The following is a 24,535-nucleotide window of genomic DNA, read 5'->3' as shown; positions in this document are numbered from 1 at the left end:
GTCCTTGTCTAGAGTAGGAGAAAACAAGCTTGATCTGTCCACCATGTGACAGCCCTTTAGATATTTGAAGATGGATATCATATCTCCTCTAAGTTGCCTGTGTACGAAGTTAAACATACCCAATTTCATCAATCATTCCTCATAATGCTTGGCTTCCAGACCCTTGATCTTCTTAGTCACCCTCCTCTGCACCCATTCCAGTTTGCCAACATCCTTCTTAAACTGTGGCGCCCAGAACTCATGTATAATTTTCCTTATTGATTTTCCCTTTCTTACATTTCTTGAACATTTCTTTCTTACATCTTGGCTCATCTCTAAGGTCCTTTTGCAGAAATGGTCCTTAGCCTCATGAAAGGCATTCACAGCCCACACAGCATAATGAAATGTTTGCTCAGATCCTGTAGGGCAGTAGTGGGCAACCTGTGGCCCTCCAGATGTTGTTGACAGTTCCTATCATCACTGTTCATTGGCCATGCTGGCTCTGACTGATGGGAGTTCAGCAACATCCAGAGGGCCACAAGTTAGCCACCTCTGCCATGGGACATGGCAATAGGAAGAGGTAATCAGTTCTGGTGAGCAAAGCAGCTTCCATAAATCAGTATACCAATACAAAGGAAACTGAAATGTTAGAAGTAAAAGGTGGTATTCAACCAAGTTATATACAGGGTAGAGCTATTGAAATTAATGACTAACTTAGGTCCATTAATTTTAATAAGTCTCCTCCAAACAAACTTAGTTGAAAAGCACCCAAACATTTCAGAGTTGTATCCCCACAACTGCAAACCTCTTCTAGCTGTTCCTGCCTTGAGCTGTGAGGGCAGGCTTCAGTTTCTGCACAATTTAATTCAGATGACTGTTTGTGCTCTTTTTAATCACAGAATGCTGTTTTATGTTTCATTTTATACATACACTGCCCTGCTACTTTATGATACGGCAGTATATAAATACTTTTATAAATAAATATAAATACTACTTTATAAAATCCTGCACAACATATAATTTGAATCCAAGTGTGAGAAAATGATACATTCCTTCACTGCTCAGGATGGGAGCAGCTAGAACAGGCTAGCATCTCTTCTCTGTTCTGTATAATTGCCCATAGTAACAGACTGTTTGATGTGTAGGGAGAATTGTGACACATTAGAGCCACTGAGGTGTTCTGAAGTCTTTCACTGACAAGAAGCAGCCAGAAACCTGTTTTCTTTACTTGTATGGCTTAAATAAATTGAGCCCACAGTTGTATAAGAATGAAAATTAGGGTAGAGTGATGCAGATCTGACTAATTGTTTGTTTAATGATCTCTATTATGTTTTATATTCTGAACAGTGTATTATATTTCTTCTTGGGTATTCTCTGAAGAGAGCAGTTTGCAAATTCTGAACTAATCAATAAAAATAAATAAACATAACTTTGTTGTTTTTTAGCTTTCATAAATGATTTTTAAATTGACATGCTTTTTCTTCTTGGTTTTGATCCACAGTGAGAACAATGTGCAAGAAGATCTCTTTGATCAGATCTTGGTTGGAAAGCTAGAATTTCCCTCTCCATACTGGGATAATATCACTGACTCTGCTAAGGTATCAGGCTGTATTAATGATATTAAAGATGAAGCTATGTTTTGGGTTTTGGTTTGGTCTTTGCTACCCAAACTGGTTGCAGAGTACGAAAGACACCAGAGCCATTGCTGGGAGAACACACCAAGACAAATAGTTTCAATAGGGGCTCCCATGGTAATGCGGCTAGCTTGACAGCTATTCTTTCATTTGGATATTAAAACATCAGCCACTGCAGTGGGACCAGTTCAGTGAAGTGATTAAGGAAAACACTCAAGTTCACATTCTTTTCTGAAAGTCAAATGAGTGGTGGAGTTTCATACTTGAAAATTATTGGACAAATTAATAGGTTTTAGGTAATATGCTGACAGGTGCTCTGCTAAATCAGAGTACGAACTTATCCACATCAAAGTTCAGTAAAATAGGTCAGTACAATATTTATGCCTAGATGTGGGCAACAATTGACTGTAATCATGTGACATTGAGGAGAATGTGATTAAGTTCACGTTTCATGCCTATTTTGATTTATGACACGGTTGAAATGTTCCCATTTTTGTTTCCACTTTTGTAAAGTAAAATGAAACACAGGTACTAGACTCCTATTTTCTAAATAAGAAATAGATGTTTTTCATTTGCTGTAGGGGATCAGGACCCCTTCCTTTGGGCATGGGCCTATATTGTAAGAATAATGAATTCTGCACTAGTGAAACAGCAATATTTGTTCCTGGGCAAAAGCAATTCCACCTGCAGTGTGTGCCGTCAATGGCAGTGTGGTTTTTAGATGGAACGTGTTACTGTGAATATCATGGGCTTTGCCTCCCAGGAGGGAATTCCTGGTGCAATTCTCTTATCTCAAAAATATGGCTAACCTCTGACACAACCCTCTTGCTACAGCTTTGTGGGATGAGTGCTTCCCCATTTTAGAGTGTAACCACAGCCGTCAATATGCTTTTAAACGGAAGGTGAGGATGCACTTGAGGCTTCCTTTTGCGGTCTGCTTAGCATCCTTTCCCCAGCATCTGTGCACTTTATTGCTTCTGCACAGCCAGAAATAAAGCTGCTGAAGAAAAATCTTAATTGGGACACATACTTACTTACTGTACTTCATTAGAGACTATTTACCAAGAGAACGTAAACGTGAGCATGAAGATCGAAAGCAAAAATTGTGACAAAAGCAGTCTCCCATTTTTAATACGACTATAAATTGTGCTCATTCCTTTCCTCATGTTTCCTTCCCCCTCCCTTTCCAGGAGTTAATTAGTCTGATGCTACAAGTAAATGTGGAAGCGCGATACACAGCCGCTCAGATTCTAAACCACCCCTGGGTGTCAGTGAGTAACTACTTTCTTATGTTGCATGTTTATGCAAAATTAATTCTAAAGAAGCCCACCCTGTGTTAAGTCCTAATCTTCTGAAATGCAGTTTGGCACATCTGCCAGCTAAGTTCTACCTTTACGCTGTTACTCCAAAGTGCTTGCATAGTCTGACATGTCTGTTGTTTTTTAATGCCCCCAAAAATCTTCCATCTAGTTGCATGGTCTGTATTTGAAGGCTTCACATGGGTACTTGGCGGCCCTTGTTTTCAAAACAACTGAAGTTTCTCTCAGTCAGGCCTGGGCAGAGGGAGAGGGCAGCTTGGGTACAGTTGCCCCAGGCCTCAGACGGCTAAACTGACCAGGGGCCCCATCAGGAATCAGCTGCTTTTTTGAGGGTTTTTTCTAAGAAGAGTCCTGCCCCTGGCCTCAGACAAGCTCTGCACGGGCCTGCTATCAGTGTTGTGATTATGACAGAATTCTACTTCCATGTCAGTTTTCTGGTAGAAGGAGACATTTTTGTGGCTGGCTACTTGATCAGCAGAGTCAGTCCCGACAGTGCCTCTGACATGTTGGGTGAGAGGAGGGGAAAGAGGCTCAATTTCTGGTCTGCACAATGCATAACCAGAATGGACAGAATGTTTAGCAGTATACAAGCAGTGAAAGAGCACTGGAGCCTGGGAGCTGGTGCCTGATTTTGTTGAGCTCTCTGCCTACATTGGGATGATTGCAGTAGCATGAGGAATCTGTGGTTTTCCAGAGGTTGTTTAACTACACAGCTCTCACAAGCCATGGCCATTGGCCATGCTGACTGGGAGTTAGAAACCAATAATATACAGAAGGCCACAGGTTTTCTACCACTGCTGTACAGGTTTCAAAACTACTTTGAGCATTCACATGTTCAGGCAAATACCTGAACACACCTTATGTGTCAAATGTGGGTGGCAGAAAGCCTGGCTACATGAAGAAGCACTGCAGGGGCGACTACCTTCGATTGCCTGAAGTAGAGTAGAAACCTCTGTAAACCTTCATTTTACAACATGGGAAAGGCTGGACTTTTCTGATGAGGGGCGGGCGTTGCATGTCATGATGGTAAGGGCAGGGCTTGCCTGCATGCCTCTGCCCTCCTCCATATGTTCAGATTTCACTAAGTCCCTGAACATGCCTATTGTGTGTTGACATTTTAGTGAACCCCTGAAAAGAGGCATAGGTATCTGGGAAATAAATTTATTGTGCTTCATTTGAAAACTCTTCGTTCCACTGTGTTTTCACAGTTTGTTACCTTTCATTTTGTAGTTATTTTATTTTATTTATATCCTGCCTGTCCTCTCAAAGGAGCCCAGTGGTGGCAGTAGCATATACTGTAGAGAATGTTTTCATAGCCTGCATGTTATCATAGCATGAATTCATGATGTTCGCCAGAAGTCCAACAATTTTGATACAATCACAAGGCAGAAGGCATCTAAAGATAAGCTTTGCATTGGATTAACATCATAAGACTAAAAAGTGCTTATCTCTGTCCCTTAGCAGCCACTGGGATTTAGAACTGTTTGGTTACAGTTATATATCACGCCCAGAGATTTTTCCTTCTTGGTTTTATGTGGCACAAGGCTCATTTAGTGGAAAAGTTTGTGTCCAGGCTATTTCATGTCCAGGCTAATTTGTCATCCCTCTCCAAAGAAAAGAAAAGAAAAGAAAAGAAAAGAAAAGAAAGAAGGAAGGAAGGAAGGAAGGAAGGAAGGAAGGAAGGAAGGAAGGAAGGAAGGAAAGAAAGAAAGAAAGAAAGAAAGAAAGAAAGAAAGAAAGAAAGAAAGAAAGAAAGAGCGGGGGATTGCAATGCTTTTCTGCATACTAAAATGCGGTTCTCTTTTTTTCTTTACAAAGGATGATGCCTCCCAGGAAAATAATATGCAAGCTGAAGTAACAGGTAAATTAAAGCAGCACTTTAACAACACACTACCAAAACAGAATAACCCAACCGCAGGGGTTTCTGTCATCATGGTAAGCAAATGCATCATTTTTATTACTTTACTAATCTACTATCAGTCACCTGCCAGCTCCCCCATACCACCTGCCCTCAGAAATGCCATTATGAAATCCTTCCATTGAAAAAGAGCAGTGAATATTTTTGGTTGTGTCTGTTTCCCCCCGTGCTGTGGATGCATTTTTAAGAACAACACTTTAAAAGGAGCTGCTGACGTTTTTTGTGTTTCATATTTTTTGTTTTATAATTGTGTAATTTCACTTTAAACAAACAGTTCAGACCTATTTAAGTCATCTGTTATCTTTGTGTCCAGTCACAGATAGCTTTCAGCTATTCCACCTGTGCTCTAAAGAATTTTTATTTCATAAAATAAAGCATTTTGGCAATGATGTTCTTAAAGATGCTACCTTATGTTAGCGGCTTTTGTTTGCACTGCTACACAAATATGCAGCACCAATAGACATTGTTATGCAGTAGGAAACCAAAGTCATTTTAGGTTTGGGGAAAATCCTAAGATTTCTGGAAAGAATTATGGTGGTGCCTTAGCCTATGGCCCTATACTCACTTACCTCTAGGTGAAATCCTGTCATGGGTATGCAAGAAGTATGAGGTTGCACTGTCTGTCATTGTACATTTGTAGCTATCTATATCAGCTTATGAATGACAGTTCAAAAAGTAGCATTTTATTTTAGATTGAAATACAGCAGTAGAAGGGGGGAAATACTTTAGACTGATGCTGTTGCTTGCATTTCATTTGACAGTTTGACTTGACAGTCTGAGGGGCCCCAGAACTTCATACTTTGTATTTTTGAGACTTATGGATAAACCTGAAGCAGAAGCCTGGTATAAAATATATTATTTAACAGAGTGATTTTAAATTCTAACTCTTAGCTGCTTAGTCTGCACGCCTTTAAGCTTGCCTCCAGTATAATGCAGTTTCTGGCTTCTTATTGGTGTGGAGTTTCTGGCCTGATGGTTTTGTTTCTAGCCAGTGAAACACACTGCGAACACTACTTATGGGTTTTTGTTGCCTTTACTCCTTCCCTGCTGATTAAACTGCTGCAATACAACTGAGTAAATATGTATAGGGTAGTGAGAAGAATATGGAGATGTGTAGTGCTGACTATAGTCACTTGCTTCATTAATTAAATGGGAAGGGAAAAGCCAGGATGATTTTAGTATTGAGGTGTAGAACATATACAATAATTTCCGTAGATGTTCAAAGCCTACCTGTTTGGCTCCTCTTCTGAACTAAATAGCCAACCTGTAATCACAGGTTGGCTTGTACATTACTAGGTGCATTTCTTCTGTTCATGCTTCTGTGGCAAGATTTGTAAGAGGAATTTGGCATCTCCTGTGTGGTGAAGCATGTGTGCACTTAGCTCAAGGGCAGCTTGCTCATCTTCGCACGAGAGGTGGTAGTGGTGGTGAAGGCATACGTAAAATATTTTTTATCACACAACTGCAGAGGTGAACACAACTAGAAGGATATCTGTTTTTGATTCTGACAGACATTTTCTTTTGGGCTTCCCAGCTACATGCAAAGATCCCCCCAGTACCTATTGCCAGTATTCTAGCAACTTGGTCCCATTGTATACTGTGAATGAGCCATTTCTGTATATTTATATAAGAAATCACAGCATACAGGGGACAAACAGAGATGAGGAGAGATGCCATAACAAAGTCATCCTCGCTTTTTACTTTTAGTATCTATTTTTATTTGTTATTGAGCCCTAAGAAAATATATGTTTAGGGAATGTGATAAAATCATCTCCACATCTATTCAGCAAGCATTCATTTCCTGTGTTCTGCTGTATACAGAATTTTCTTAATTCCAATTTATTTTCAGTTTTGCCTCACAAAACAGTTCTTTCACTGAGATTTTGAGTTAAAGCAGACATGGCCCTCATGTGGTAGAATAATGAAATTGCATCTTTTAAAAATACAATATGCTGTTTCCCCCTTGGAATCTTGAGATATAATGGGTTGTATCCAATGTCAGTCTGACTCGGGGTAGACCCATTTAAACTGATAGACATGACTAATGACTACATTGGGTCCATTAATTTCAGTGGGCACATTCTGAGTAGGGACTATCATTGCATTAAAGCCATTTAGTTCTAGTGCTACTTTTAATTTCAGAATAGGGTTCTTTACGTTTATAAATGTTGCAATACTATTGGTTCTGCTTCAAGTAAGTCTAGTGTCTGTCCCTTGCTTTCTTCTTTTGCTTCCTCTCCCAATGCCTGCATTGCTTTCCTCTGAGTAGGTCCAAGGCAATGGTATGTACTAATTACGATGCTTTCTCGCTACATTAAAAATATGTTCTTTTTTTAGTTTGAAAGAAAAGGAGAAGTAACCAGATAGCAGTCTGAAGTGGGGATGTCTGCTAAGTGATGCAGAAGAGGCACATGGCAAGCTTTCATTGCATTTATATGTTTGCACCATTTGTACCATTTCAGCCATGCATGGTGTTTTGTGTCCTGTGTCTTTGGGTACAGATTCTAGAACTTGAACTGTCTGCAGAAAGGGAAGATAACGGCTCTCCTGGGATGCTATTTGTTGGATTACTGATCCATAATCCTCAAACTGCATCACTACCACTGCCAACATGGTCTCGTGGAATGTGCATTTCTGTGGTCACCCTCATAAAGCAGATAGAAATAACTAAACTTGTATTTTGAGGCTGTTTAACACACTCATGAGAATGAAAGCTTTCCCAGGTGGTACCATTTTAGGCTGCAAGTGTGTGGGGCAAGATTGTATATTTGAAATATCTCTGCCCTCCCCCTCCCCCGCCCCATTTCATCTGGGACCTTGATGGTCATATGAAATTTGTATATCATGGGGAAAAGATTCGTCTTAGCTTTCACCCTGATGTGCAGGAATTCTTCTATTTGTGGGAATAACTACTCTCGCATCAGAAGCCTGAAGTGGAAGAGTTTATGAAAAGCTTTAGAGTTAGGTTCTGGTGACCTCCTTAGATGATAACCACAGCTCCACATTGTGTGGAGTGGTGGCATTAAAACTAATGCCCCATTGATTTCTGTTTCTCCTCTAAGCATGGATTTAACTCAGAGTGTCCTACTTACTGCCTTATTGATTTAGGGTGTATTCATAGGATGCAGTGTTTTCTGTACAACAAGTATTCTCAATTATCCCCAGCTGCTTCTTCTGCCTAATTTCTGTGCAAACACTGGCATGGTCAGTAGCCATTCCTGATATCCCTGTTGCTCATTCTGCACCACTGTGATTTCAGGATTTGGTGGAGACTATGTGAGCTTTAACCTGTGGATGGTTGGAGCTGCTCACATGGGGGGGGGGGAGTATAGTATGTAGAAGAACACAACATCTTTGCAAGCATGCATATGTAGTCTTTGAAGTAGAAATAAGTCTAGCATTAACAACTCCTGTTACTTTTATATCTTGTCCTAACAGCATGTTAACCAATTCTGGTCAATATGCCCTGAACTATATGAGAAAACAATGCTGGTAATGGTTACATGCCTAGATACCTACATACCCAGTCCCCTTGCAATTTAATGTTTATCCACATAGAAGTGCCTTGATTCAAATCAACATCAGGGCTGCCAGTTACTTGCTAGTACAGCTAAATCAGGGTCTGAGTGCTTAACAGGTGTTTTTAAACACACACACACACCGGCCACACATACATGTTTTTTCCTCACCAGACTTGCAAAGGAGAAGTGGTTGTTTTTTTGTTTGGGGGGGGGGTGTTTAAAGCAGCTCATTAAAATTATCTCACTGGCATTGCAATGGAATGTTGTTTTCATGCAGTGCTTGTTCCTAATGCGCTGGGTGTGATGCATGTGTGAAGCTAGTCTCCGAAACCATCCACACTAACCGCAAATTTACAAAAGCCTTCCAATGTTACTTCTCCTTTTCTTCAGACTAATGCATGCATTGAAAGATGGGTTTATTGTGTGCTGTCGAATATGAGAGCTGTAACGGTTTAGTGATGTGAGGTTTTTGTTTTTTATTTCTTCATTTATTTGTATTTTAGAACACAGCTCTAGATAAAGAAAGACAAATTTTCTGCAACAAGCGCTGTCAGGACTCTGGCCAAGCTGTTGTGGATCAAACCACTATGATAAATGCTGCAGCTCGTGATCTTCCTGTGGTCGGGCTCAAAACTTTATTTCCTGCTGCTTCTGAGCCACTCTCTACGCACTCTGTCTCATCATGTCATGATGATACTGCAGGATTTTGAGACAAATTCTACTGAAGTCCATTGCTAGGTCAGGAATTTATCCACTACTATTCACATGCCCTCACTACTGTAGTTTGTTCACATCTGTCTGAAAGAGAGGTAGGTAGTATGTATGTTAGCTTTTAGTACTTTGACCATTATATTTGGACTTTCTTTTTCCCCAAAAATAATAATAATTAGTGTTAAATATAATTTTGAACATTTTGGGATGTGAATGAATTGATCTACTATCTCATGGTAATCACATGTTGATATACAAACTTCTACATAGGAAGAACCACTAAAAAGCCTTGCCCACCAAACTCTGGTCTTTATTAAATATAAAATTGCCAGGGGTCAACAATTGAAAATCTGTAATTTGTTTGTGTGACCTTACGAAGTTCAGTTCCAGAGTTATTCTGGAAAGGCAAGACTGGTCCTAGTGGGCAATCTGTACATTATTGAAAGACAACCTGAGTGAATGTGTGCAGGGTGAGGGGACTTGTTTTCAAAATATTGAAACTAAAGTTTAGAAAACATGAACTTAAACTGTGTGGCATTGAATACAAAAGTAACGCAATCATGGGGCAAATCATTTTTCTCCCATTATTTTTTTGGTATGAAGACTGCAGCCAACAAAGCATTTTTAAGCCGTTGTTGTTGGTTCTGCACCAATTCCCTCCTGGCATTGTTAAACACTTACCACAAATTGTCTGGAATAGAATGCTGCTGCATGTCGCATAACCTAAACGGAGCCATATATTCAAAGCAAGCCAACTAAAACAATGATCTACTTGGCCAACGACACAGAATACTTTGGCCGTTTTGTTTTTTTCATTAGCCCACTCTGTATAACTTCAGGAAAAGCGGAACTATTTGGGAGCAGTTATGCTAAATGTGCAGTCAAGGTAGATGGATCTTTTATCTTAATGATCTTTTATCTTAATGCTTGTTTCAATATTGTATGTACTCTTGCTTACTTCCCTTTTGCTCCTTTTTAACAATTCTGAATCATTTTCTATTAGCCTTTACCTTAGAACTGTTAAGATCTGCAATAAACATTCTTGAAAAGAACACACTGGCAATTTTTCTTTTAGAAAGTCTATCCGATGTGTGTGTTAAACTTGATTTCCTTTTGTCTTGCATGCCATTTACATTATCGGAATAGAGGCTTTGAAATTAGACTGGGCCTTCTTCTGTACACTCAGATTGAGGCTGCAATCATATGCATCCTTACCTGGGAGAAAGCCCCAATCCAGTGTGAATCGCTTCCAAGTCACTGCTACAGCCATCCAGGAGCTTTTCGAAATTTAATGTGAGTACTACAGTAGCATTTTTTTTAAAAAAAGCCTTTCTTCATAGAACTGAACACACTTATCCAAGTTTTTTTTTCTTAGCAAAAAAAGAAGAGATTCATTACACATAAATTACAAATGCTTTTTTATTTTTATTTTTTCTAAACTGAGTTTTCCCCTTTCAGATTTTTACCTTAAAGAGAGAGAGTAGTTGAATGCTAGAAAAAAAACCAACAATGTGAACTGCTTCAAGTTAGCAGCTGAAGAAAATTATATACCAATATAGATATGGAATGTAAGTTTCAAATCTTAATAAAGCACAACATACAAAGTAATTTATGCAATACAGACCTACAAAACAATACAATCCCTTTCACAAATATTTTCACAGAATTCTGCACAGCAATCTTGTAGAAAAAGTAGAATTTATGCAACACCAAAATAACATTGTTCCTTAGTATAAATTTTTAATTCATTACCTAAGAGGCGGGGGCTATTCTGTGGTTTTCAACATGATTGGACAAGGACTGATGCCATATATGCCTCATTTTCGTATATGGTATGGCTTGTGCTACACTGCTCTCACAAGCCATGTTACAATGGAAATTAAAACTCTTGCCACCAGAGATTCTGTAGGCAGAGCTGGAATTATCTTCTGCTTGCAGCCTAGTAGTGCTTATAGGCAGCTAGCAGAAGTGTACTTTAAGATCTCCACATGATTTTAAAAGTTATGCAGTTTGCTAATAGAGGATACCTCAGTTTTGAGGAACAAGCCACATTTTGGATATGCATTAAAAGGAAGAGGAGGAGGAAAACGTATAGATTTGCACTTCATATAACAACTCTATTGCTGATTTCTTTTTCAACTGCACAACAAAAACAGCAAACTTAAAAAAAAAATCAAAAAACTAATTCTCCTGACTTAGAAGCATGCTTGATCATTGATGGAAACAAAATTACATTTATCATAATTTAAATATTCTCGATTCCCAGAAATTCAGTGCTTGAAATAGTATAATCATTGGAAAGGTACAAGAGACAAAATGTGGTGTGGGTTAGCCCAGTTTAAAACAGCAGTATTATAACCAACTTACAGTATTATAACCAGCTTCCATTATTAATCAAATATTCCTCAATATTATAAAGATTTACATGAAACATGTTTCATAATATAGCTAGTACAAGAATTTTAGCCATCTTAATTAGGTCTCTCTCCCCATACATGGATCAAAATAGACTTACTATGACTAAAAATATAGATTTTCTTTTTAAGCTACAGAACCCCAGCAGCCATTTTCTGCTTCTTTCCCCTTTCCCCACAAAAAAGTCAAGCAAAGTCTACAAAAATAGCAATTAGCTTTAAAAAATAGTGTCTCCCAGCAAATTTTTAGTTACATTCAGATGTTATATTAATTATTTATAAGAACGGAGGCTCTGGCAAGCTACCCAAGCGAGACTCCTATGCTTCAAGTCTCCATTTAGCAGTAGGCCTACCTATGCCATCCGGCAAGTTTCAACATCAGTACCTAGTCTGGTATTCATGATGCCACCTGTTGAAATCGTTGTAGAAAAGCACTATGCTGCCAGAAGCCATGCCTGTCATTATACACCTATGAAGAAAAGACAGAAGAAAATTGAGGCGGGGGGGGGGAGCCACATTTAGCCACATGCCTACTTAGCTGAATGATGGCAAAGAATGCCTGGAACTTACGCAGATTGCCACTGGGTATCTGTCAGTGTACACAGCTGGGATGAGTGGGATAAAAGGCTTCAGACAAAGAAGCACACTCTACCTTGGCACTGGTTTAAGTTGGGTTGGGAAACCTGTGCAACTCCCATCATCCCTCACAATTGGCCATCCTGCTTGGGGCTGATGGGGATTGGAGTCGAACATCTGGAGGGCACCATCTTGGCCACCCCAGTTGTAATGGAACTAAACCTCTTATCTGTACAACGTTAGCCAACAGAATGGCATGGATCACTCATTTCTTCTAATGGGGATAGTTGTTCCAGCAGTGGGAGAGCTGGGAAGCAGAGCTCACTCCAGCTGTGAAAAGGCTAGCTCCATGAGGCCTACTGTAATCTGGAGGAAGGCGAATATTCCATCGGACTGCCCCGGTGGAACGTGTCAAATCTGAATGAGAAGATCTACAAAGCAAATTTATGAGGCAGATACTGGAGCTTTCACCTGGGACTCTGTCGGCTCATCTTAGAGGTGAGTTGGGTCTCTTGATAGCACCAGAATTGATCTAAACTATGCTAGATACTTTCATAGACCAAATGCTTTTGAGGACCATATTCTCATGAAGATCTGCTGGTTGGAACAAGTAAGAACAGGAGGTTGGGCACAAAAGTGTCAAGATTACGACTTACAGTCCTTGAATGGAGAAATATCCTTTAATTCGTGATCTTAGAAACTGAATCTTCAACCAAGACAGAGCATCCATTATCGCTGCCCGTTACTCTATTTGGTACCCTCAAATTAAGTGCAACCACTCAAGACCTCACTATTTTGAGACACTTTTCCAGAGTTACGCACGGCCTTTGCTGAACTTAAGCTTCAATAGATGACCTCAGCATACTTAGCGAGGAGATACTTTGGAATAGCACAAATGGAACAGAAAAGCATTTATGGATGAAGTCAGGTTGGATAGCATGCTCTATTTGTTGATTTGCCCTTTACATACAGTGCCCAGAGAATTATTTTTATATTGTAATTGTAATTTATTATTTGTACCCCACCCATCTGGCCAGGTTTCCCCAGCCACTCTGGGCGGCTTCCAACAAAGATTAAAAATACATTAAAATGTCACACATTAAAAACTTCCCTTTTTATATATCCTATTCTCTATTGGTTCTCAGATTGATCCTCCTAGCTGAACTCTTAGCTGAAAACATCTACAAATCTGGTAGCCAAATTTTCTCTATGAAACTTTATTCCAGTTATGCACTGTAATTTTAAAAAAAATGTTGTAAATTATAGACTTATGTTGTGTGATTTCAGCAGAATGTCTTGTTTTTTGCCCTTTGTAAGGCCTCTGGCTATATACAATAAATTGAACTGAATGGGCTGCCTCAGTGAGAGAGAGATGGGAAGAAGTGCTCATTTCATCAGCTTGCATTCCCTGAACTGTGTCACATGGTCATTATAGGAACAGCTCTTTAGAAATTGGTTCCTGGGTTTTTATTTCTATTTTCCTCTTCCCTCCCTGTCCCTTTCCCCCAATTTGTTGTGCTGTTCTGGGGTTTTCTTTTCTTTTCTTCCTAAGACTGTTTTGATTGTATGTAAGCTGCTCTGGGAGCCTTTTCAGCTGAAAAATAGGGTACAAATGCACTAAATAAATTACTTTTTATTATTATGGATCCTTTTCTGCTATATAAGATCTGTGCTGAATGAAGCCACAACAAAGTGGTACCAATAGCAAATAACTCAAAACGAACTGACTCACCTTTGGTCATAGGAAAGAGCCATGGATCGGATTCCAGCATCACAACCAGGATAGGCAAAAAGTTGCTTGAGGTCACACACTTGCCACACCATAACAACCCCATTGTCGCCTCCTGTAAGGAGGTACTGTCCATCCCGGCTCAGTTGAATTGCCTAGAAAAAGAAAAGGCAAGACTTCTGTTAAAAGAACAACTTTAGTCATTTAGTTCTTTCTTCCATGTGTTAATTATCATCCAACAAGGCTGAATGCTTTCATTACAAATGCATATACAGACGGAGAGTAGATAAAACTCATAATACCATGATCACAACCTTTCCATTAATTGTTCCAAAATATACAAGTCAATATTTTTGTAATTATTGCTTATTTGGACAGTGAGGACTTAACTCAAACTTGCAGACAATGGCGGCATTTATTTTCTTATAAGCCATATTACATGCTATAAAATAAAATTCACAGAGTAACTTTTACTGTCCCCTGGTTATAGCTGGGAGTCCTGAATGGAAAACCTTCAACATGTTAACTGGAGTCTGGAAGTTGCTATTGATATCTTTTAACATATTTGCTTGTTAAATTATGGGTGCATTATGTGGGCACAATGTCAACACATAGTTTCAAGGCCAAACTGCAAAGGTTATTGCATGGGAAACTGCTGCACTCTTTCAGAGGAGTCCGTCTCCTCAAGTTACACAGCATAGTCACCCCAGCCAGCAACATAACCTTGGCCAGTCTCATATCTATCTGCAAGCAGATGGGAATAATTAGAGAGCTAAAAGAAACAGCATTATCTGCACCATTTCAGGAGCTAGGCTGGCATAGGTTTCTCCTTCATCATGCCATTCTCTTTTGGTAGATGTCAGCCCTGCCAGTCGAGTACTAATGCCTCACACTCATACACGGGAGCACCTCGTGCTCTGTTAAGAATCTATTTCCTTGGGATATGAGTTGAAAATTACAGTCGGAAGGAACCATGAGGGCCATCTATTCCAACCACCTGCGATGCAGGAATCTTCTGTTCAACGTGGGGCTCAAACCCACAACTCTGAGTCTCATGCTCTACCAACTGAGCTATACATCACGCATCATCTTATTTTGTATGTCGCCTTCCCATAGTTCAAACCATGTTCAAGGTGGCTTCCAACATGAAAATCACATAAGTACAAGCCAAAAAGTTTGTATTGGGTAGTAAAATTACTACCCAAAGTAGTTATAAACAATACATAAAATATCAAAAAGAACACAACCAAATTGAACAATTTCCACGTAAATCATAAGAAAAACTAAAAGTTACAAAAGATAAATATAAATAATATCAAAAGCAGCAACAAAAACAATACCCCAGCCCAATAGTTTGTTCAGCAGCCTCAGCTTTTGTAGCTGGAAGTTAGGGCCCCATCCTCCCAGACTCTGTGTGAAGAACCTTCTTCAGCTCAACTTAGCTTTTAACCATTAACTCTTTTTCACTTACGTTTTAAATAGTTGAAAGTGAAAATGTTTAACTTTTAAGTTAACTCTAATTAATTTTAGAAATTGTTAACTTCTAAATTTAGCTTCTAATATTTTTTCATTAGCTTTTCATAAATAAAACCTTTTCGCACCGTTGCTATACACATTAAAAATAGAATAATCAAAACCGTTCAACTCAGTATAAACTGCAGTGTGGCTAAATTACCTATCATGGTAGTTGTTATTTCTTATGACAAGTCCCAAATACGTGCTACATATTTTTCACCTAAGAAAGAAACTGTACTTGCCCTTAGAATCTAAGCACATCAGGTACATTATACATTAACAAATGACAATGAAGACAGCAGGAAGGATGATGAAGCTGAGGCAGTAAATTGTTTAAAAGAAAATGCTGCACTCACGTTATCTAATAAACCAAATACAATTACTAAAAAGATTATTCATTATAAGCAAAATCAATATCCATTTTTTGCTCATTTCACAAATGGCAATCTCCTAAGGGTATTTTTGAAATTGCAGTGAAGACCATGACAAATAATTATTTGCTACAGTTATAAAATTCATCTGATGAAAATCCATTAACCTTATGGTTATGGTTCACTTGAATGTTATACTGGAGGCTTTTTATCAGAGAAATGCTATATTAAAAGCCAAATTAAAGCCATTAATCTTGAACTCTTCTACAACCAATGAATCTAGCAAATTTCTGTGCTCTTGATTAAATAAAATATGGGATTTATAGTTTTACTAATAGATGTGGCATTTTACTGAGTCACCTAGATGGGAATGGGGGGAAAACATTGATAGACTAATATATATGTTGGTTTGGGAGTGGGGGCAAGTCTGTCAATGTTTCAGTTTCACAATATTGCCCTCAGGATTTGGAATATAAAAGATGTTCTTTATCTCAAGAAGCGGTTTAAAGTTCTGATGTTGCCTCCATATGAAAATACCTTTGGTTTCTACTAAGTGGTAACCTAATGACAACTCAACTTGTTTCCAATACAGTGGTACTTCGGGTTACATAAGCTTCAGGTTACAGACGCTTCAGGTTAGAGACTCCACTAACCCAGAAATAGTACCTTGGGTTAAGAACTTTGCTTCAGGATGAGAACAGAAATCGTGCTCCAGAGGCACGGCAGCAGCAGGAGGCCCCATTAGCTAAATGGTGCTTCAGGTTAAGAACAGTTTCAGGTTATGAACAAAATTAGGTACTTAACAAATTAGGTACTTAACAAATTAGGTACTTAACAAATTAGGTACTTAACCTGAGGTACCACTGTATATAGTTCAGATGTGCAAATAATCTTCCAAAGCATACATTTTAAGGAATCTTCCATATTCATTTGTTTCTGACTTGCACTCCCCTCAAACAGTCTCAAAACTCAGATTTGTGAGAGACCACTATTCTGAAAAAGCAGACCTGTCAGCATGACAACATTGGTATAAAGCAGCAAGAGCCAGTTAGATACTTCACTTTTCAAAACAGACTCAGGAAAGAAAAATAAATTGGTTCCTTTGGGCAGAATAGCATACTGGCCTTGTTTAGGATAGAATAACTTTAGTTCTCTGGACGGCCTGCCGACTTAGATTTAAGTTACTCATTAAGATATCTAAACATTGCAAGGCAGATCTGCTGTGATATGCTGTTAGCCTAAGTTCCACTGAGCAATACAATATTTAAAGCAAAAACAGGTGGAATGTGTTGATTAGGCCCTGAGTATATCCAGACTGCCTAAAAGTTCTCTTGGTAGCATTTTTTTTTGTACTTGTATACAAGACAGTAAATCAGAAGATTATACTGTCTGAATAGAACAACTGAAAGCTTCAACTTTGTTGGCTGTGCAAACTGAGCCCACAGATACAATATATATATATATATATCAGAACAATTTGAACACACTCAATTTTTCTACTACCATCAGAATGTGAAACTGTTGGACTCCAGTGCCTGTGGGCAGAGACATTTTGAACACTCTCGTTTTAATCATCCTGTTGCCGCGTTCCTTGCAGCATGATAAAGTACAGAAGCTCTGGGGGAAAGACTGTGGATTGTTTAAGACTAAATCCAAGTGGGACTGCTGCGGGAAAATAATGGCTTGGTTTGTGTGTAATGCTGCTCTACAGAGAGTAGAATTTCCATTGCATAAAGCGACACTCCTGAAACCTTGGGAATGACAAACACTACAGAAATTGTTTTAGCCAGCCAAGGGATTGTGAGATATTTTACAGATTTACTGGTCTAGCTGACAACATAATCACAACAGAAAGCGACACGTTATCAGCACAGTTATTGTAGGAAAAGGAAGTTAAAAACACTAAGTACCAGGGGGCTATGGTAACACCACCACAAACACTTGGCTGTGAAATATGAATAGTATGGCAAGTATAAAGTATGAATTGATAATACATTTAATGGAGGTGGACATGTGAAACAAGTTACAGGCATTTCCCCCATATAATTATATCTGCAAACAATTAGAGCATGATTCTCCTGTACACAAAAATCAGCTTGTTATGTCGCTGGCCCCATGCACCAGCTGATCCAAAAGTTCAATCCTGCTTGGTTCTGGTGTGCCAGTGAGTTTTCTGCAGCGAACTTGCTGGTGCACCTGAACCCTGTGGAAAGAAGGATTGAACTCCCTGCACTGGGTTTAATCCTGCTTGGTGAGCATCTCCCCCCACTCCCATGGATCCACTTTGACACATGGACAGCACAACCTACCTGCCAACCAACTGATATCATTATGACACCGGATGAGTGGCAGGTGGATGATCCCACTCATCTGTCAAAGTTGGCTTGCAGGTTGTGGAAGAAAAAAGTCTGGCCTGCCAGGCTAAAGACGCTCCCCATTCCTGTTTTAATTAGTTTTTCTTAAGGTCTTTCGTACTGCAAACCAAACAGATAAGTAGGGGAAGGTACAACTAAGTTTTGTGTCTTCATTCTTCTTCTTTTTTTCCTCACTTGCTGAGAAAACACTGAAGTATAAGACTTCAAATGTATGGAATTATGACGATGCTGCACACGGAATGAAGTTTAAAATGCTCACCCTTATATTATCATCAGTTTCCATAGTCGCTTGCAGTTTCCCATTCACACTGAATACGCAAAAGTGACCATTGTCATAGTATATGACACAGTGACCCTCTCTTGATGCTTGGATAAGCTTTGCTTTCAGACAGTTTTCAGGTGCTTCTAACGCCCTCAGTAGATCTCCATTCATAGAATGTATGAGACATGGTCCTTCTGATGAAAGAGGAGGAAAAAGGCAAAAACGTTAACACTTTCTACAGATGCTAGCAAAGTAGATCTGGCTTTCTCTGATTGTGATCATAACAGGAAAATAAGCTGGTTCACTTAGACAATGCGGCAGTGTCATTAAAACTCTATTTAAGACACATATATCTTGCCATTCCTTCAAGTCAGAGCAATGTACATGTTTTTACCCAGTTTTATCCTCACAGGAACCCATTGAGGTCATTAGGCTTACAGTGTGTGTGACTGGCTACATTCACTTATTTATTCTTATTTATTCATTACATTTATTTCCCGCCTTTCCTCCAAGGAGTTCAAGGTTCTTCTCCTCCCCATTCTATCCCCACAATTTACCCAGTAAGGTGAGTGAATATCTGAACCTAGGCAGTGAGGAATCCTACCACACGTCCCCTTCCCTAAAACTCAATGCTCCACACCCTAGTAGTAAGAGAAGAAAAATGGTGCCTTGCTATGCATGTTTGCTCAGAAGTAAGTCCTACTGTACTAAAAGAACCATGCTGCAGAAGACAGAATCAGAATTCAAAATTACCTTAACAAATTGGAGAACTGGGTGCAAGCTAACAAAATGAAATTCAATAGGGACAAATGTAAGGTTCTGCACTTTGGCATGAAGAGGCAGATGCACAAATATAGGATGGGGGACACCTGGCTTACTAGCAGTACATGTGAAAAGGATCTAGGGGTCTTGGTGAACCACAAGCTTAACATGAGTTAACAGTGTGATGCAGCAACAAAAAAAGATAATGCTATTCTAGGCTGCATCAACAGAAGTATAGTGACCAGATCAAGGGAAGTAATAGTACCGCTCTGTTCTGCCTTAGTCAGACCACACTTGAAATACTGTGTCCAATTCTGGGCACAATTTAAAAAGGATGTTGACAAGCTGGAACGTGTGCAGAGGAGAGCAAACAAGATGATCAAGGGTCTGGAACCTAAGCCTTAAGAGGAGCACTTGAAGGAGCTGGATATGTTTAGCCTGGAAAAGAGCAAACTGAGAGGAGATAGGATAGCCATCTTCAAAGATCTTAAGGGCTGTCACATGGAGGAGGGAGCTTGCTTGTTTTCTCCTACACTGGCGGGTAGGACTCGAACCAAAGACTTCAAGTTGCAAGAAAGGAGATCCCAACTAAACATTCGGAAAAACTTTCTGACAGTAAGAGCTATTCAGCAGTGGGACAGACTCCCACGAGGGGTGGTGGACTCTCATTCCTTGGAGGTTTTTAAACAGAGGTTGGATGGCCACCTGTAATGGATGCTTTAGCTGAAATTCCTGCATTGTGCAGGGGGTTGGACTAGATGACCCTCAGGGGTCCCTTCCAAGTCGAAGATGCTATGCTTCTAGGTGCATATAGGATTGGAGCCTGAAGGTTTCTTTGGGAAAGGAATTTTCCATTTCGGGGTTGGGGAGGAGCTCCAAGCCGACAGTCTGTTCCAACAACAGAGTTACCTTCCCATATAACATACCGTATTTTTCACTCTATGACACACTTTTTCTCTCCTAAAAAGTAAGGGGAAATGTGTGTGCGTCTTATGGAGTGAATGCAGACTGCGCAGCTATCCCAGAAGCCCGAACAGCAAGAGGGATCGCTGCTTTCACTGCACAGCGATCCCTCTTGCTTTTTCTGGCTTCTGGGATTCAGAATTTTTTTCTTCTTGTTTTCCTCCTCCAAAAACTAGGTATGCCTTATGGTCTGGTGCGTCTTATAGAGTGAAAAATACGGTACTTCTCCTTCTTCTTCTTCCATTTCTAGTAAGAACCAGGAGAAAAGGCTGAAGGTCAGTATTTTCTCCATTGTTTCTCTTACTAATGCAAAATGGCAGCTACCGCCTCCTGATGGCCTGAGCGAACTGGTGAACTGGGCATGTTCAGAAAAGAAGTCTTGCTCCCAGCCAAGGAACTCATGTGCTACTGATGTGGGTGGATCTGACTTAAGGGAGGAAAGGCCCCCTGCCTGCGTTTTTGTAGAGAGGGATTTGCTTGCTTGCCGCCATTGCTGCCGAGTTAAAAACAAAACAAAAGGAGACTGACTGAAAAAGCAGCAAGCAGGGTTTGGTAAAAAAAATTAATTGCGGGGGGGGGGGGCTCCCACCTGGATCTTTCCGGTCTTGGATGAACATCTAAACACTAGAGGCCTGCATATCCAGAATAACTGTGTCTTTGGAACACAGTTTCTGCTTTTGAGGACCAATGGATCAACTTGTGGATACAGTGGTACCTCTAGATACGAACGGGATCCGTTCTGGAGCCCCGTTCACATCTAGAAGCAAACATAACTAGTGACAGCATGTCTGCGCACGCGCGTGTCACTTTTCGTTGCTTCTGCGCATGCACGTGACATCATTTTGAGCGTCTGCGCATGCGCAAGCGGCGAAACCTGGAAGTAATGTGCTCCGTTACTTCCGGGTTGCTGCGGAGCACAACTCAAACACACTCAACCCGAAGCGCATTCAAAGCGAGGTATAACTGTCTTGTTCTAGGAAGATGGAAAATATCTCTCCCCCTCACACACACATTGCAAACAAAATGGAAGGAAAAGGATTTTACACAGGGATTTGCACCTAGCATGGGAGGTGATTTGTGGACAAGCAGAGGAACATATAACCGATACAAATATATTCTCAATACCAGTGAGAATATACATGAGGAAAACCCAGTGTCCATTTCTATTGGAACATAAAACATAAATGACATAATTTACGCTGCAGCACTGGCACACTCCAGGCAGAGGTCAGGACACAACAGAAAGAGAGGAAAAAGCTGTCCCCTGACGATTAGACATGGTTAGTCTCTACAAAGCACTATGTGGGACTCAAAATTAAATGGTGAAATGTAACATTTCGTCTGTCTTGCTAGTTGTTCATTTGCTTTGCTTAGCTTTTCAAAATTGCTGAAGATAAAAGATTAGTACAGTATAAGAAAAATGAATAAACTTAACTTTCATAGCCTAAAGAGTACTAATCTTCAGCTTTCAAGGAGGGGGGGGAACATTTCCAAGTAGACTTTTAGAAAAGGATGCAACAAAATTTACCTTTAGAACCACTTATTACTAGGCCGAGTTCAGCACAAATTGAAGCGCAGGTAATCTCATAGTCATGACCTGTCAAGATCGCTCGAGGAGTGGCAAATTCACCTTCAATGGGAAGAAAGAAAGAAATTCCTTTGTCACACTTATTTTATTTATTTCATAATATTTACACACTGCTTAATTGCAAAAAAACAGCAACTTCCAAGAGGTTTACAAAAGATAAAACAGTAAAATCAAGAAAAATTCACAACCATACTTTAAAACATACAAAAGTCAGAATACTGAAACAAATCAAAATTACCTCAACTTTCTAAGCATCTGGGTAGGCTTGTATGCACCGAAAACAGTACAGGGAAGGCACCTGCTTGATCTCAATAGGCAGCTAGTTCCAAAGTGTAGACGCTGCTGCATTAAATGATCACATTCTTACAAATGTGGAATGGGTATTATGTGGCACCCGCAGTAGTGCAAATTCCACTGATAGCGTTGCAATATTTATTTGCATCATATGCTGTTACCCACCAGTAAATGCACAACGCAGTTCTAGACAGCCAAGATACAACAGAGAATGAAACGTTTTTAACACACAAGGCTCAATTCACAGACACTGGTAAAATCAGCCTTACCTATGAGGTGTTTGTATGCAGTCAATATGACTACATGGTCCAATAAAAGCAATTAAACTAGGTCAATGACCCTATGGGGGCTTTTGTTTGTATACAGCAATAGTTCCTTCTCCATAGAATCTGCAAATGGGCAAATTAATAAAGAACTCCTTTTGGGGTGTGTGGGGAGGGCAGGGCAGGGAATTCCATGAAGAGATCAAAGCTGGCATGCATACAAGGCTTGCTCAAGACATTATGTTCCCTGAGACAAAGTATAAGATGCTCCATTGTTTTTGCTGTACCTAGGTTGACGGTTGAATCCAACCCTGGCAGCAGGGTAGCATCCTCCACTTGCTACCTTAGGGCAGCAAGACTCTGCTGGCCAGTTAAGGTGAATGGCCAAAGTTCTCAGGAGGAATGGCTGGGAGACATAGCTGCCACTGATCGGTATCTATCACCTGAGACAACGGTCTCACTTTGCCGTTTGATAGGATCAGACCTGCATCGTACAAGGAACTATTGGATCAGGTAGGTATTACAACTCAGTGGTAGAATGGTTCCATGCTAGGATTCAACCCTCATATCTGCTGCTAAAAGGATAAAATAGTGGATGGTATGAAAGTCCCCAGCTTGACATGGTAAGAGGCAGCTTCCTACATGGGTACAGTACAATGCATATCCTATTGAAATACTGGGCAAAACTTCAATCGATTTCAACAAACCAGAACACAAACTTGGAGTTCAAGCTATGTTTTTATTCTGCTGTATGCTGCACTAGACTTAATTTTATTTCCGAGAAAAGTGTTTTTTTAAAAAAACAAGGAAAAAACAATACTTTACTGCAACCCAACCCTGCTCCCTCTTTCAAACTACACAATTTTAAAATAGCCACCATAAATTTTTATAAAGCTTTTATTTTATGGAAGATTTGGCAAAGCACACTCAAATCCAGGAAGTATGGCAGACAGTTCAGGAGGGGTGCTGGTGGAAATCATATTAAAAGCCTAAGAGCAGGAACCCTACTATATCTCCTTATGTTTATTAGGCAGTGCTTAGGTGACTGTGAACAGTCACTACGCTTTTTTTAAAAAGTGGGGTTTGCTGATCTTTCCTGATCTAAGGCGCAGCTAAAGTAATTTTTAAAAAAGCAGTACTTTTTTTTACTACTGACATGAATGTGCATGGTTTAACCAAAAAGTCCTTCTTTTAACATACAATGGTACAACTGCTGTGTGAAAGGTTGACTGATATGTATCTGAGATCATTGAGTTGTCTTTCATTTTGTGTCCTCTTGCTTCCATCGCATGGCCAGCTGTGGCAGCACATGCTGTATGTGATGAATATAGGATTATAAATAGTTCCAAGGAGCAGAGTTTGAGCTATTTGGAGAGCAATCTGTAGCTCATTCCTTAGGCGAGATGCTACAAAAGCTTCCATTTCTTAAAGTGGGTAACGTAAACTCATTGAGGGTTGCATTCCCTTGCTAGCAACCTTCTGCAGGCCACAAGCCAATAGCAAACAGGACCAGAGGCAAAATAAGGAAGGGAGGGATGTTTCTTTGCACATAGCTACATTCCAGCCATGCAAAAAACAGAAGTTTATATAAAACCACAACCATACACATCTCTCCATCTTGGCAACCAGGACACATTCCAGCCAGGCAAAACTATTCAAGGAGGGGAGGGGCTTGCCTGGGGAAAGTCCTGAGAGCCAGATAGAGAAGTCTGGAAGGTCATAGTTGGCCCCCAGACCTGAGGCTCTCCACCCTTGCCATACAGGATAAGAAGGATGCACTGTAGTAAACCCAGTTCAAAATGGCAGTAAGAGTAGTATGGACCTAAGACCAACAAAGGGTTTGGCACTCCAGCAGTGCTACCACACTCATCTAGCATAGAGTACCCAAGCACATTTTGAGTCTGCATGCCCAGTCCTTTTCAGATTAAGGAGGGCCTGGAATGAGCTCTGACTGTAATTGCATTATTGGCACGAGTTACATTCAGGGTTTTCAAAGTCTGTTGCACTCTAAAAGTATTAACAGCTCACATTACCTAGGAATGACCAAAAGCACAAAAGTTTTTTAAGGAAGAGGCGAGAATAGATCCATCCAGACAAATATACACCCTCTCCCTTTCTGAGTTAGAGTATATGAAAAGAGTGGCAGTTGGATGGACTTAAAGAGTTTGGACGTTAAATGATGTTGCAATGCCAAGGATTCAAATGTAAAATCTTCAGAAGAAATAAATTAAACATAGGTTGAAAAATACAACATCAGACACAATCCCGAAGGTCGTATACGTTACTAAGTGTCTGGACTCCAGCCAATTTCCACATGTATTTCCCTTGTGACTGCATAATT

At 39.9% G+C, this 24,535-nt stretch overlaps 2 protein-coding genes across 9 annotated transcripts in view; one reads left to right on the top strand and one right to left on the bottom strand.

The window, feature by feature from the left end:
* DCLK2 (doublecortin like kinase 2) overlaps positions 1 to 10,134 on the top strand; it is a 75,482-nt gene extending 65,348 nt beyond the window's left edge. For 2 of the 5 annotated variants that reach the window (XM_083755642.1, XM_083755641.1), the window contains 4 exons: positions 1,481 to 1,577; positions 2,804 to 2,884; positions 4,751 to 4,867; positions 8,875 to 10,134. In XM_083755642.1, the coding sequence (XP_083611768.1) occupies positions 1,481 to 1,577; positions 2,804 to 2,884; positions 4,751 to 4,867; positions 8,875 to 9,081 (502 nt within the window). In that variant the 3' untranslated portion in view covers positions 9,082 to 10,134. Of the gene's footprint in view, positions 1 to 1,480; positions 1,578 to 2,803; positions 2,885 to 4,750; positions 4,868 to 5,611; positions 5,694 to 7,187; positions 7,265 to 8,874 lie in introns of those variants that run through there. The other 3 variants (XR_014568062.1, XR_014568063.1, XM_083755643.1) reach the window with 3 other exon arrangements.
* Positions 10,135 to 10,483: 349 nt separating this feature from the next.
* Positions 10,484 to 24,535, bottom strand: part of LRBA (LPS responsive beige-like anchor protein) — a 356,696-nt gene continuing 342,644 nt past the window's right edge. For all 4 annotated transcript variants that reach the window (XM_083755165.1, XM_083755167.1, XM_083755166.1 and 1 more), the window contains exons 54-57: positions 21,578 to 21,679; positions 18,322 to 18,518; positions 13,805 to 13,956; positions 10,484 to 11,965 (exon numbers count right to left, since the gene is read on the bottom strand). In XM_083755165.1, coding sequence (XP_083611291.1) covers positions 11,875 to 11,965; positions 13,805 to 13,956; positions 18,322 to 18,518; positions 21,578 to 21,679 — 542 coding nt within the window. In that variant the 3' untranslated portion in view covers positions 10,484 to 11,874. The remainder of the gene's footprint in view (positions 11,966 to 13,804; positions 13,957 to 18,321; positions 18,519 to 21,577; positions 21,680 to 24,535) is intronic.

Source organism: Podarcis gaigeae (assembly GCF_964106915.1).
Source record: "Podarcis gaigeae genome assembly, chromosome: 9".
NCBI classification, from domain to species: Eukaryota; Metazoa; Chordata; class Lepidosauria; order Squamata; family Lacertidae; genus Podarcis; species Podarcis gaigeae.
This window is presented reverse-complemented; position numbering and strand designations above follow the sequence as displayed.